The 15,898-nt window shown below is 46.0% G+C and overlaps 1 protein-coding gene across 1 annotated transcript in view; it reads right to left on the reverse strand.

The window, feature by feature from the left end:
• Nucleotides 1-15,898, reverse strand: part of MOCOS (molybdenum cofactor sulfurase) — a 185,756-nt gene that overhangs the window by 154,814 nt on the left and 15,044 nt on the right. Inside the window, exon 3 of the mRNA XM_056857260.1 lies at nt 14,352-14,418. Coding sequence (XP_056713238.1) covers nt 14,352-14,418 — 67 coding nt within the window. The remainder of the gene's footprint in view (nt 1-14,351; nt 14,419-15,898) is intronic.

Genomic DNA, 15,898 nt, shown 5'->3' on the forward strand with positions numbered 1-15,898 from the left:
TGCTCAGGTCTTGCAAACTGAGGCCCATAGCTTCTTTGATTGAGTCAATCCATCTCCTCTTTTCCTGCTGCCTTTGACTTTTCCTAGCATTATTGTCTTTTCCAGTGACTCTTGTCTTCTCATGATGTGAGCAAAATATGTCAGCCTCCATTTAGTCATTTTAGTTTCTAGGGAAAGTTGATGTTTGATTTGATCCATAACGCATTTATTTGTGATCCATAGGAACCCAAAAACTCTCCTCCAACATCACATTTTAAATGAATCAACTTTCTTCCTGCCAGCTTTCTTCATTGTCCAACTTTGACATCCATACATAATAATGGGTAAATACTATGATATGAATTATCTTGTTCACCAGCGACACATCCTTACGCTTAAAGATCTTTTCTAGCTCCTTCCAGCAGTGGCCTTTCCAGTTTCAGCCTCCTCCTGATTTCTTGGTTGCAGTCCCCCCTTTTTGTTGGTGATTGAACCAAGGAATGAAAAAATATCTTTTTACCTTAACCTTTTCTTCCTCCCCTCCCTCTGCTGCCTCTCCTCTGCGCTTAATACAGCTCCTTCAGGGACTTTTTTTTGTTACGCTGCGAAATACCATACACAGGGATGTGGGCTGTAACACTACATCCTGTTTCCAAGGGATTAGCACTAGCTTTTTGATGCCTTCTATGAATACAGGATTATGTTTCTATGCTAAATGTTCTGTTAAGCGCATCCAGTACTGAATAACCTGACTCCAGTCCCTTGTTCAAAACAGTTATTACCATTTAATTTATCATTCTGGGTTTTTATGTAATTCCCATTATCAGGATGCAGAATGAACTTGGGGCTGAACCAATGTGTGTGTTTACCCAGCAACTGACAGCTCCTTCTCAACAGAGGTGGGCATTTAACGGGGGGGGGGGGCGGCACAACACGTCTGAGCAACCTGGCATGCAGCCATTGGCTCACTGACCCTTTCATACGCCCTGGATGGGAAAACGTGAAGTCCAGCTGAAGAAGTTGACTACGTAGGCAAAGAAAAGTGAGATATTCTCTGCAAAAAGAGTGTGTGTGTGTGTTTAGTGCCATCAAAAGAGTACAAGTGGATAAAATGAGGGCTGAACCATCTTATAGATCAGTGATGGCAAATCTTTTAGAGACCGAGTGCCCAAACTGCAACCCAAAACCCACTTATTTATCGCAAAGTGCCAACACAGCTAGAAGTCCACATGAGGCTAGGGGTTGCCAGGTCCCTCTTTGCCACCTGCGGGAGGCTTTTGGGGCGGAGCCTGAGGAGGGTGGGGTTTGGGGAGGGACTTCAATGCCATAGAGTCCAATTGCCAAAGCGGCCATTTTCTCCAGGTGAACTGAAATAGCAGATCTCCTGCTACTACCTGGAGGTTGGCAACCCTGCATGGGCGGCTGAGCGGGGGAAGGAAAGCAGCTGGAGCATAGCCCCCACCCCTTCAGTTTGGTTCTTTTTCCAACTGTTATCTTCATACAAATTTAAAAAGACTGTTATGCGGGGGGGATGATGGTGGGGACAGCCCTCTGCACATGCTCAGAGGCACCTTCGGTTGCATGAACGAGCAGAGTGGAAACCCGGGCTAAGCAAAGGGCTCGGTTCCAGTACAAACGCCAGGTGGGCCCCCGTTTGGCCCTCACCGCCAATCCCCCGCACTGCAGTCACCAACCAGCCTGCCGCAGACGGCTGCCCAGGCGTCCCACTCCCGGTCCAGCCCCGTCCCGGCTCCACCTCTTCCAGTCCTCGGCAGAAGGCTCGTCGTTGTCTTCGCCTCCGGAGCACGCAGCCAACAACTGCGGAGAAGGCGCTGGGAAGGAGCCCGGTACTTCCCGGAGGAGCCGGGAAGGCACTGCTGGTCCCCAGCCTCCTCAGCTGGGGGAACGAACTCAGGCGAACTCTGTGCTGGTGCGACAGACAGCGTGCGTGCCCACAGAGAGGGCTCTGAGTGCCACGTTTGGCACCCGTGCCATAGGTTCACCACCACTGTTATAGATGTTCTGGCTTAGCACTGCTTAAAGTGCCAAGTTCAATACATCAAGAAATATGAAGTCGCTCTGGCTTCACGCACTTAATAATTGGGTGTCAAAACTTAGGATGCTTTCCCAATTAGATTCATAGAGTTGGAAGGGGACACACAGGCCATCTAGTCCAAGCCCCTGCTCAATGCAAGATCAGCCTAGAGCATCCCTGACAAGTGCTTGTCCAGAGTTTGCTTAAAGACTGCCAGTGAGTGGGGAGCTCACCACCTCCCTAGGAAGCCGATTGCACTGTCAAACAATGAAATTTGATGCACATGCCCGTTATTAGAAACAACAAAGCAAGACTTTTTTAAAAACCTCTCTTCCGAAGCCTGCGGAAAACAAGGCTAGCCACTACCAACAGAAAGAAGGTATGTGGTAGATGAGGGACCCTCAACCTTTTTTGTATCTGTGGGCATCACTGGAATTCTGACCCAACATGGTAGGCACAGACATAAAATGGCTGCCAAGGCCAGCCTTCAGTCATACAGTGAGAATCCTTCTACTGTGGCAGCAGCTGGTGCCAAAGTGACATTTTTAAAAATCTGCAAAGCCAATCAAATCTCCAATGGCCAATCAAAAGCCTTGCTCAGAAAAGCCTTACCAGGCCCCACTCACTTTCCAGGTTGGGAAATACCTGAAGATTTTTGGGGTGGAGCCTGAGGCGGATGGGGTTTGGGGTGGGCCTTCAATGTCATAGAGTCCATTTGTCAAAGCGGCCGTTTTCTCCAGGTGAACTGATCTCTATCAGTCGGAGATCAGTTGTAATAGCAGGAGATCTCCAGCTAGTACCTGGAGATTGTCAACAAATATATCAGCACTCAGCTTATCATTCAGAACATATATTGTGGAGAGACAATAGACTCAAAGGACAATGCAGTAATATCTACAAGTGAAAAGCATCAAGATAGGAAAGTAATAATCCAAAGCACAAAATACAAAACTATATACAAAAATCTGTCAGTTTCCCTATGAGTCCATAAGACTTTCCGTCGAATTCAAATGTCCTTTTAAGAGCAGATCCTCAAAAGTAAGAACGAAATCTTCAAAATGGGTCTCTTGTCAATGAACAGACGCCCACAAGCCGCAAATCAGTACTGCGAGATGCTGGGGACTCTGTGGTAGACAGATTCCTCAAGGGTTGATAGATTCCTTCACATTCTCAGGGGCGATTTTGCACTGGTGACCAAAATCTGTTTGCAAAATGTAGGTGAGTATCGATTACGGACTACTGATATGTCTGTTGGTCACACTGATCTCCCAAGTTTATGCGCTACTCTCTCAATCTTATGTGTGATGCATGCGCTCACTGAAAGTCCAGCACGGCAAGAAACAATGTGCATCTGTGCACAGAAATTGCTGGTGCCTCCTCACAGATATGCCTGACGCAGTTCCCTGTTCTGGCCTTGCAGGGGGGAGCTATTTCTTTAAAAGATATACACAGATGAAGATTGGAGGCTGGAGAACACCACAGACAAGCTAACGTTAATTAGCCAAGAACCCAGACTTGTTAAGTTTTATATGTGCATGCCATCCTAACCTAGAATTATCACCAGGACTCTCTCTGCCCAAGTATATGGTTTCCTTCTATACATAATAGATGCAAAGCAAGTACTGAGTTGTAACAGCCAGCAACCCCTTGCTGATCGTTGTATTACATTTGAAGTACTAAACTTTGTGATTAAACCACTGACTGCTCGAAGTGCCTGGAATTATGGGCTTTTATAATTAACCTTGTGGTCTACATTTAATGAGACTCTGTCCTCTTCACATTCCGTTTAATGTTCTGTGTAATATGAAAACTTGCATACTCTGGCACCAAAGGAGTCAGTCCAATAAAACCTTGACCATTTTCAGATCTCCTGCTCTCTCATACCTACACAGGGAATCAACTCTTTGAAATGAAAAGCACTGGATGGTTTTCTTAATTTTTTTAACAGAACATAACTGGCTGTTTCTTTTTTAAAGGTGGGGAAAACATCCGATGCCTTTTCCTACATTAGTAAACATTAGCCAGAGGACATCGACTTCCTTCCTTTGTGGAAGCTGTTTTCACTTAGATCCCCACAATTGCCCCCACTGAGTGCAGGAGGGACACCTTCTCAGCTCTGTAGGTTTAGGAGCTGTGCCTGTATTCAAAGTAGGTCAATGCAGTATAGCAGATGGCAGAAGATGAAGCTGCATCCTTATACTACCACATACCATCCCAATAATGGGATCCGCTTCAGGAGGTTATTGCAGAACCATCTTCATATTGAAACCCATGAACACATGAAGCTTCCCTATACTGAATCAGACCCTTGGTCCATCTAAGTCAGTATTGTCTACTCAGACTGACAGCGGCTCTCCAGGGTCTAAGGAAGAGGTCTTTCACATCGCCTATTTGCCTGGTCCCGTTAACTGGAGACGCCGGGGATTGAACCTGGGACCTTCTGCATGCCAAGCAGATGCTCTGCCACTGAGCCACGGCCCCTCCCAATAGTGCTAGGTAAAGTGCTGCTGAATTACAGCCACAGTTTATACACTAAGTTACCAAGCCAGGAAAGGCACACAACTCAGGATTAGTCATCGGGTTGCCATCCTCCAGGTGGGGCCTGGAGACCTCCCAGTATTACAGCTGATCTCCAGACTGTAGAGGTCAATTCCCCAGGAGAAAATGGCTGCTTTGGATGGAGGATTTTATGGCATTAAACCTTGCTGAGGTCCCTTCTCTCTTCAAACCCTGCCCTCCCCAGGCTCCACACTGAAATCTCCAGGAGTTGGAAACCCTAGTTAGGGCCCAGGCACAGAACAAGTGGTCATGGGTTGGGAAATGTGGCAAGCACTGGGCACAGTCGCCACCCTCCATGGCTCACAATGAGGCGCTCCAGTTCTTCAAAGAAAGGGATGGACTACCTCTGTTGAGCCAAAGAAGCTTTGACTGCTGTACGCTGGTGCTCTGGGCAACACTCTTTGCAAAGTAGATGCAGCGAAGGGCCGAGAACCCTTAGAGATGTATTTTATGCAGCAGGAAGAGGAAGAGTTGATTTTTATACCCCGATTTTCTCAACCTTTAAGGAGTCTCAAACCAGCTTACAATCATCTTCTCTTCCTCTCCCCACAACAGACACCTTGTGAGGTCGATGGAGGAGAGAGTACAGACAGAACTGTGACTAGTCCAAGGTCACCACCCAGCAGGCTTCATGTGGAGGAGTAGAGAATTGAACCCGGTTCTCCAGATTAGAGTCTGCCACTCTGTGCTGAACAACATTCTTTCTATGGTATCTCTTGGCCTGAGCTGGTGGTACAGCTTAGCCTCATGTTATCAGGGACAGGTCACAAACTTGGTTCTGCAGGAAGAGATTTATCTTTCAGAGGCAGTGAATAACATCTGGCTGCAGGAGGTCTGGACACCCTGGAGGAGCACAGGCACATGCCCTCGGTTTGGCGCCGCCACCAAAGAAGCCCGCAAGCTGTCCAGATGTAATCTCTCAGCGCCACTCCTTCCGCTTGGAGCAACTAACGCTCCTTACTCTCTTCTTCCCTGGGTATCTTTAAACACAGCGTGGCAAGCCCTGCATGGCCAACAGTGCTTCCTGAGCCCTCGCACCTCAAAGCATTCAGGCAGCCCTGTTTGGCAGGCCCAACTCCCCATACTGTGTGGGGAACAAGGAGAGGGAAAGCGTTAGTAGCTCTGGGTGGGGGCAGGGACAACCAGGCAAGAATGGTGGCAGAGGCTGCTCCCTCCCCCCCAAAAAAAAAACTTCTGCCTGAGGCCTCCACCATCACTTGCCTCTGTGGAGCTTCATGCCCTGGTGCCTGCCACCAGTTGCTAAAACTGCACAGAAAGTAACAAAACTTTGAGACCTCATTTCTCCATGGACCCTGATGGCCCAGGCTGGGCTGATCTCATCAGATCTCGGAAGCTCAGCAGGGTACGCCCTGGTTAGGACTTGGATGTGAGACCACCCAGGAAGTCCAGGGTTGCTATGCAGAGGCAGGCAATGGCAGCCCACCTCTGAACATCTCTTGCCTTGAAAACCACATCACACTGCTGACTCATGTTCAGTGTTTGGTCTACTAAGTCAGATGCGACTTGACAGAACTTTCCACCACTATTTCTCTGCGGACTGATATGTTCGCTCACTTGGTGTAGTGGTTTGGAGCAGTGGACTCTGATCTGGAGAACTGGGTTTGATTTCCCACTCCTCCACATGAAGCCATCTGGGTGACCTTGGGCAAGTCACAGCTCTCACAGCCCCACCTACCTCACAGAGTTTCTGTTGTGGGGAGGGGAAGGGGAGGTGACTGTAAGCCAGTTTGAGTCTTCCTTAAGTGGTAGATAAAGTTGGCATATAAAAACCTACCCAAGCAGAGCACCCACAGCATAAAGAAAAAGGAAAAACAGAAGCATGTCTCAGTCTTATTTACATAAGAAAGACAATAGCTTAATGGACCTCCCCTAATGGAAAGTGGAAGGCCTCAAACAATTTTCATTGGGGCTCTGCTGGAGTGCACAGGAGATACAGTCTACCACTAATAGAGTCCGCACATTATTCAACAACAATCACTTAATCACTTCCATGGATGCCTAATTGCATCCCTAATTACTTGACCCAGGGCTAGTTTACAGCTTGTATGTTTTGTCGTTTGGAAAAGCTGGAGGCACCAAGAGCTTCAGCTGCATTTTGCTACCATTTTTTGGCACCAACTTCCCTGGGCTTACCAAAGTTGCCTTTTAAGCTCTGGATTTCACTGTCTGGAACACGAGTCCCCAACCATTTTGAGGCTGTGGGCAGCGTTGGAATTCTGCCACAAGGAGGTAGGAGCAGCCACCAAATGGCTGCCACAGCTGACCTTCACAGTGCAGATCCTTGTGCTGTGGCGGCAGCTGCTGCCAAAGCAACATTTTTTAAAAATCTGCAGAGCCAATCAGATCTCCAATGCTCAATCAGAAGCCATGCTAGGCAAAAGCCCCACCTGGTTCCACTTTTTCAGAACACTTGGATAGCACCAGAAAAGATGCTGATGTGTGCTTAGTCATAGAATCATAGAGTTAGAAGGAACCACCAGGGTCATCTAGTCCAACCCCCTGCACAATGCAGGAAACTCACAACTACCTCCCCGCCCACACCCCCAGTGACCCCTAGAAGATGGCCAAGATGCCCTCCCTCCCATGAACTGCTCAAGGTCATAGAATCAGCATTGCTGACAGATGGCCATCTAGCCTCTGCTTAAAAACCTCCAGGGAAGGAGCACTTACCACCTCTCGAGGAAGTCTGTTCCACTGAGGAACCGCTCTGTCAGAAAATTCTTAATAATGTCGACGGAAACTCTTTTGATTTAATTTCAACCCGTTGGTTCTGGTCCGACCTTCTGGGGCAACAGAAAACAACTCGGCACCATCCTCTATATGATAGCCCCTCAAGTACTTAAAGATCATTATCATATCCCCTCTCAGTCTTCTCCTCGTCACGCTAAACATACCCAGCTCCTTCAACCTCTCTTCATAGGACTTGGTCTCCAGACCCCTCACTATCTTTGTTGCCCTCCTCTGGACACGTTCCAGCTTCTCTCATCCTTCTTAAATTGTGTTGCCCAAAACTGAACACAATACTCTAGGTGAGGTCTAACCAGAGCAGAGTAAAACAATACCATTACTTCACGCAATCTGGACACTATTCTGTTGATGCAGCCCAAGATCGCATTTGCTTTTTTAGCTACCACATCACACTGCTGACTCATGTTCAGTGTTTGGTCTACTAAGACCCCAAGATCCTTTTCGCACACACTAGTCAAAGTTTTCTGCACTGAAAAATGCATATCCCCCTTCCACCTTCAATACCAGTCTTCAGTAAAGCATTAGAACCACAACCCAAATCAAAGGAAAGTTATACCCCTGATTTTCATGCCAGTAGTGCCTTCCTCCATCTTTAAGGTGAGCTGGTTAATATGAGCTCAGGGATAATCAGAGCCTCAGAAAGTGACAATTTAAGTGACAAGGACTGGCTGCAGACAGACGTGGCACTGTGGAATAAACACTACAAAAGGTTGTCTGTGATTTCTCGAGATGGAAGGATATAGCCTATGAGGGAGAGATTCATGTTTTATATTGAATATCTTAACCCACACCCCAAAAGCCTCCAACCATCATCCAGGTACAGGGGGGAGTTCCTTGAGGTGGGTCAGCAGTAATGTCTCTCAAGAGCAGCTTGAAGTACATTTGGAAGAACAGCAGCTCCCAGACACCTCCGAGAATTCAACACCCAACTCGTCCTCTGAAACTCAAGGTTCGGCCTTCTCAAATGAGGAACTGAAACCCACTGTAGCGTCATGACTCTAGTTGTTCCCAGTAATCTCACAGAAGAAATAGTAAAGGGTGCCTCTTTCCACTCTGGCTAAAGTCCAGTCTTGTTCCACCTACGCTGACTCCCAATCAGTCTCCAGGCCCAGCGAGCTGTTGGCAATGATCTTTAAAGCCCTATATAGATTGGGACAAATATACCTTAAGGATTGCCAACTCCCTCATGAACCTCCCCAAACACTGTGGTTACCTTCCCTCTTTGAGTGCCTTTGCCACCAGAGGCTAGATGGGCAGCAACCCAAGAAACGACCTTCTCAATTGTAGAGCCAAAATTATGGACTTCCATCCCCAAAGAGATCCATCTGTACCCCTCTATCCATGTATTTCACCAGAGGGTGAAGGCTTATCTGTTTTGTCTGGCGTTCACTCATTGGCCCTCCTTGCTCTGTTTGAGTTTTAAACGTGTATGTGTGTTAAACTGCTTTAATTGTTGTTTTTAATTGTTTTATACTATATATGTCAAAAGCTCGTTTTAACGTTTTTGATTGTTTGGGGACCCTAGCTGTGTGGAAAGGAAGCATTGCAATTAAATAAACAAGCAAACAAATGGGTAGGCTAGGGCTGCTTCACTACTGAGGCATTTACAGGCATACCTCGGATACTGCGGGTTCGGTTCCAGACCACCGCAATAAAATCACACACACACACCAACAAAATGTGTTCCCCAGTGCATATAAAAGTTATGTTTACTCTAGAATGTAGTCTATTAACAACGCATTCCTGAGGTGTGCCAGCGGTCAGGACCAAAGGCCTTTGGAGGCCAGCAAAGGCCTGTGCCAGCGCAAGGACCCACCGGGGGTGGGGCTGCCATTAGGCTGCCTCCTGAGCCGTTACAGCTTGGGAACGCCCCTTTTGGGGGGGCCGAGATACCTTATGAGGGTTGTACGGATTTTTTGTGCCGGGTGGAGGTTTTGGCACGGCCAAAACCTCCTTAGGAGGCAACACCGCTGAGTTACCTCCTAAGCCTGGCGCAGTCATTTTGATCAGGAATGCACGGTTTGTGTGTAATAGCATTATGTCTAAAAAAAAGTACATACCTTCATTAAAAAAATACTTTGATGCTAAACATGTGACACAGAAACACGAAGTGAGCACATGCTGTTGGAAAAATGGTGCCAGTAGACTTGCTCAATGCAGGGTTGCCAAAAACCTTCCATTTGTAAAAAAAAAAAAAAAATGCAATATCTGCGAAGAGCGGTAAAGCAAAGCACGATAAAAATGAGGTATGCCTGTAGTTAAGGTCAGACTTTTTCCAAACCAACATTCATTGCCTCTGGAGACAGTACTGGGAACTGTCCCGGGTGCTGCAGTGTCTAGCCTGGCCGTAGATGCCCACAGAATGGATGTCTGCTGCCTTAGACTGATGTCACAGACATTGTCTTGCAAAGTATTAAAGGTAATGTGCAAATCATTGTCCTGTAAGAATCAAGATAATGTGCTAATGAGGGTGTGGTATGATAATGTGGAACCATTGATCCTGAAGTGATCTGTTAACATGTGGAATCCAAGACTAATCCGCATGGCTATTGTGGACTGTAGTCTTTGTCAGTCTGGAGGTTTTCAGGGCAGGAAGCAAAGCCGTATACATTCTTAAACTCTCTTCTTTTCTGTTAAAGTTGTGCTGATGTTTATGAATTTCATTGGCTTCTCTGTGCAATCTGACAAAATAGTTGGTAAAATTGTCCAGTCTTTCAGTGTCTTGGAATAAGACCCTGTGTCCTGTTTGGGTCAGTCCACGTTCAGCCACTGCTGATTTCTCAGGTTGGCCAAGTCTGCAGTATCTTTCACGTTCTTTTATCCTTGTTTGTATGCTGCGTTGTGTGGTCCCGATGTAAACTTGTCCACAACTGCAAGGTATACGATATACTCCTGCAGAGGTGAGGGGGTCTCTTTTGTCTTTTGCTGATCGTAGCATCTGTTGTATTTTCTTGGTGGGTTTAAACACTGTTTGTAGGTTATGTTTTTTCAAAAGTTTCTCCATCCTATCAGTGACTCCTTTAATAAATGGCAAGAATACCTTTCCTATGGGAGACTGTTTTTCCTGAGTTTTCTGATTTTTGTTTGGTTTAATGGCCCTTCTGATTTCATTTCTGGAATAGCCGGGATAAGAGGGATACAAAATCAAAGCTGACTAATATATCCTGTGGATTGAGTCTCAATGGACTGATTTTGTTGATGAAATGAGTTGAATCTTTGATGTAAGAAGTGGTTTTTTCGATGTGGTCCTGTAGGAGGGTGGTCAAATATCTAGCTAATTCATATGTTGGGGAACCAATGGCGATCACGATGGGTCGGAGTGGGATGGAATCCTTATGAATTTTAGGTAGTCCATATAATTGTGGTGGTTGTGCTTCTGTCTTGCATAGTTTTCTGTGTGTGTCTGAATGAAGAGTGGAATTCTTGATCAGTATGCTAGTTTTCCTGGTAATTTTGCAGGTTGGATCCTGTTTTAGTTTTTTGTATGTGGCAGGGTCCAGAAGTTCCCCAATCTTCTTTTTGTATTCTTCTGTTTTCATGATCACCGTGGCATTTGTCAGCTGGTAGAATAATGAATTCTGGATCTGAATTGAGGGTCTTGATGGTGTTTCTCTCCTTGCGTGTTATATTGCTAGCAGGGGGCTTTGCTTTTCATAGAATTCTTGCTGTCTCTCCTCTTATTTCCTCAGCATCTTCTTCAGGTAGATTACGAATGGCAGCTTCTACATTTGCAATGATGTCTTCCACCGGAATTTGGGTGGGAGTGACTGCAAAGTTTCCTCCCTTGGCTAGGATGGAAGTTTCTTCAGGTGACAGTTGTCGGTCTGTCAGATTGAAGATAATCCGTTTGTTGTCAAATTTTGAACTGGTCTGTCTTCTTTCCTGTAATTTGTTAAACTTCTGCTTCTGTCTGGAAGTATTGCTGGTTAACCCCTGTTCCATTTTCCTATAGGTGAGATTATCAATCTTGTCCCAATCGTGGCTTCTCATTTTGTGGCTAGTGTTGATATGCAAGTAAAACAACTCCTTGTCTGTGGCAGCAAGTTCTCTGCGGGTAGTGTGAATTCTCTCTCGTAAGAGAGCCCGTTCTAGATGGTCATAAATGTGGTTAGCTCGTGAAGTTTTAAAGATTCTTTTTAGTTATGAGAAAAGATGGAATGGTTCCTGTGTCTCTGCATCGCAGTAGAAAAATTAAAGAACAAAGTAGATGTGCTTTCTTGTTCCGAAGTGCTTTCTTGTTCCGAAGTGTTTCCAATCTCCGGGTCTGTTGAAGTATTTCCTCCCCGTAGAGGAGTTCAAAATATTGTCGAAGGCTTTCACGGTCAGAGTTCATTGGTTCTTGTAGGTTGTCCGGGCTGTGTAACCGTGGTCTTGGTATTTTCTTTCCTGATGTTTCGTCCTTCAGTGTTACTCCTCTGAAGATGCCTGCCACAGCTGCGGGCAAAATGTCTTTTCTTTCCTGACGTTTCGCCCACAGCTGTGGCAGGCATCTTCAGAGGAGTAACACTGAAGGACGAAACATCAGGAAAGAAAATACCAAGACCACGGTTACACAGCCCGGACAACCTACAAGAACCAATGAACTCTGACTGTGAAAGCCTTCGACAATATATTAGTACTTCAGACTATATAGAACTGGGGTCCCCTACCTTTTAGCTGGTGGACACCTATGGTATTCTGAGACAGGGTGGTGTGGTCAACCACAAAATGGCCACTATGGGAGGTGGAGCCAACCACAAAATGGCCACTATGGGAGGCCCAATGCATACAGAGGAAAGCCAAGTGCAGGGGACAAGTGGAGTAAAATATACTGGGAGAGAGAAGTGACAGAATGAAACCAAGAATGGTGGTGGCGGCTGCCAAAACAACATTTTAATCTGCGTAGCCAATCACATCTTCAATGGCCAATCACAAGCCCTGCTGGCCAGGAGCCCCACCTGCCTATGCACACTTTGGTGGGAGCCATGAAAGGTATCAGATGGTGCCACAGCGCCCACAGGCACCCCTGGAATAAAAAATGTCAATTACTTTAACACCCAAGAAACACCAGTAAAACTGTCCCAACTTGGAAAAACAGAGGATAGCACTTCACTTAACTTGCCTCAATATGAATGCAGAAAGAATAAATGTTTCACTTTCTACAAAGGGCAAACAGAGTGCTTGTAAGATCAAGTTTAACATCACGGCCTGAAAAATCTGCTTCCAACACTCTATCTGCAGCCTGATGAATAGTTCTGGTGAGCCCAGAAGCTGCACAATGGTTCGTGTCAATCTGGTTAGTCCTAGTAAAACGTACTTTGAGTTTTGGAAGTTTTCTGGTTAATGCCTTACTTTAATCTCCTTTGCTCAGCAAAAAAAAAATTACTACAGTTACAGTGCATTCCTGAGATCTAAGGGCAAAAGCCCTTAGGAGGTCAGGAAGGTGCCGCGCCAGCATCCAGGCCACCCACGCTGGCGTCCGGGCAACTAACACCAGCATTACTGGCCTGAACTCTGGCGGGAAGGCCCAGACGCTGGTTGTGGGGTGCTGCCGGCAGCGCCACCCCAGGACACCGACGGGGCCTTCCGGCAGTGTCTGAATGCTGTCAAAGGCCGCATCGGCGTCCTAAGAGGTGTTCCCGGGGCGTTACAGCATCCCAGTAGGCATTGCTGGAGCACTCAAACGCCGGTCTGGGTCCGAAGCCCTTTCGGGCCGGGAACACCCCTTTTTATTTTTGGCAAGGATTGCACAGATTTTTGACCATGGGAGGTGGTTTTGGCAGGGCCGAAACCTCCTTTGGAGGCAGCACAGCTGCGTTGTCTCCAAAGCCCAGCACAGACATTCCTCTCAGGAATGCACTGTTAAAATATTGCATGTGATTAGAGTTAATTAGAAAAGCTACAAGCGAGCACCCAACTAGTATAAGTGACTGAGTCATCATAACTTTAAAACAGACCCATTGAGCTGCAGAAGGGACTTAAGTTTCATTCATTCATATCGTCTCCGGTTAGCAACCTCTCAAAAGGACAAATCAATTCTGATGTTTCTTACTTGTGCATTAAAGGTCAAATGAAGTTTCAAGGTTGACCATTCTGCTTGAGAAAAACAGCCTGCAAACACACATGAATATGTGAAGCTGTGCTTTACACTGAATCAGGCCCCTGGTCCAGCAAGGTCAGCATTGCCTACTCAGACAAACAGCAGCTCACCAGGGTCTCAGATGGAGGTCTTTCTCATTACCAATCGTCTGATCCATTTCACTGGAGATGCCAGAGATTGAATCTGGTCTGTTTTGCCTGCCAAGCAGATGCTCTACCACTGAGCCACACCCAAGGGGAATGCCTTTAGGCCCTTCTCCACTGCCAATCCCATTCTGAGGGCCCCCAAAAGCTGTATTAAGGTAAGAACAAAAACTGCACTTAATGCTGAGAAATGCTTGAGCTTCTTGGAGCATACAGGTAATCCAGAAGGAAGGGTGGAAAAATTAAACAAAGCCTGAAAAGTGAAAGGTAAAGGGAGAATATATAGCATCCATGAGCATCCATAACCCATGAAGCTACCTTACACACAATCAGACCATGGTGAGATCAAGGTCAGTATTGTCTACTCAGACTGGCAGCTGCCATCCAACAGCTCAGGCAAAGACCTTTCTCATCACCTACAACCTGATCCATTTACCTGGAGATGCCATGGATTGAACCTGAGACCTCCTGCCTGCCAAGCAGGTGCTCTACCACTGAGCCAACATGCTGTTGAACTACCTAAAAGGGTGTCATCCTGCCTTAGACACCCTACTCTTGGACTACGACCTGATTATCAGTTTTACAATATATTCACAGCCTTTCCATTTTCAGTCCTTCCCATGACTACCGGTACTTGGGAAACTGGCATTTGTAACAGCAAGGCGTCAAATATAAAATTAAAACAAAAATTGGTTCTTGTAGCCTTCGACAATATTTTAAAACAAAAATGCTTATCGAGTTCACGTGCACTTATTGTATACAGTACATAACACAGAGATTTCTGTACCTGTATCGGACATGTTCAATAGTGTCGTAAGTCAATTTGCTACTGATGCTCTGGCTGTGAGGGTTGCCTAGAAGGCAAAAGAGAGAGATAATTGATTCCCAATCCGACGTTCCATACGGTTATCAAAGCGCTGTCCCAAGGAACCCTTCAGGGCTGTGTTTGGTGCAAATGTGAGAATAAACACAGAATTTGCTACTGTGCTCTGAAGCTCTTTATGGCAGATTTTCAATTGAAGTAGTTAACGCAAGCGACAGCAGACAGCAAAACTCCCACAAAGAGCCAGGACGGAATCAGTTACTATTGCAATAGAAATTCCTGGAGCCTGCTCAGAAGTTAAATTCAAACATAACCCACTGCCAATCAAGCCACCGTTAGTGGATTATAGCAGAACACTGTGAAGTACTTGCCAATCAAGTTCTGTTATTATCACCAGGAGCTGTGTATGAAGACTGGTGCCGTCTACCCACACCTAATAAGGTTGTGCTACTTGCCAGTATGGGATACAAATAACCACTACATTTCTTGAAACATGTTGATGCAAACATGACTCATCTCAAGTCAACAACTCCATGTTTCAAACTGAATACCATTTGACAAAGTGATTCACAGGAGAATATTTTAAAGCCTGCTAAATACTCCTACAGTTTTCACTACATATGCTTGTTCATTTTAAAACAGGAGGTAATATAATCATTAATTTGTCTTTATACCTCAGGTTATAATAGTGACAAAATGAGGACTGTTAAAGAACTTTTTTTTGCCATCAAGTCACATTTGACTTATGGCAACTCCTGGTGGCGTTTTCAGGGCAAGAAACGTTCAGGGGCCCTTGCCTGTCTCCACATGGCAACCTTGGTATTCCTTGGAGGTCTCCCATCCAAATACTTGCTAGGATCGACCCTGCTTAGCTTCTGAGATCTGATGAGATCAGGCTAGCCGGAGCTGTCCAAGTCAGGGCTGTTAAGAAACAATGCTTGTTAACATCTGAATATTTGTGCTTTGTACCGCCGTATAAACAGCAACAGAGACTGAGGTTCACACACAAAAAATATAATGAAGTGGTAGAATTCAGAATTCAGGGAATTCTTGAAACCACCAAGAGTCCCTACGCAGAGGCAGGCAATGCCAAACCACCTCTGCACGTCTCTTGCCTTGAAAACCCTATGGGGTCACCTTAAATCAGCTGTGACTTTATGGGCAAAAAAAAAAAAAATACTGAGGTTGCGAATAAAATGAGCACCTCAGGGAGAAAAGCTCTACCCCTGCCTGCTCCGATGGGTTTTTCTGTTTGCGAGGAGAGGCTTTTTAAAAATGGATAGAAGCGCTGCAAAATGCATTTCTTCCACTTGCAATCAGAAGAGATGCAGTTCCTTCTATGGTCTCAATCTGCCGTGTTTGTCAACCAAGCCTTTGAGGGCATCTTCCCCTTCTGCAGTTATGAAGCTGCCAACTTCTATGCCTGAACAAAGGGGGGGGGCTATCAAAGCATCTGCTGTTATTCCTAATAGGGAGGGGGGTTTAAAAGCCCTAAGAATTGGGAGGCGCCA

Source organism: Euleptes europaea, chromosome 11, assembly GCF_029931775.1.
Source record: "Euleptes europaea isolate rEulEur1 chromosome 11, rEulEur1.hap1, whole genome shotgun sequence".
Lineage (NCBI taxonomy): Eukaryota > Metazoa > Chordata > Lepidosauria > Squamata > Sphaerodactylidae > Euleptes > Euleptes europaea.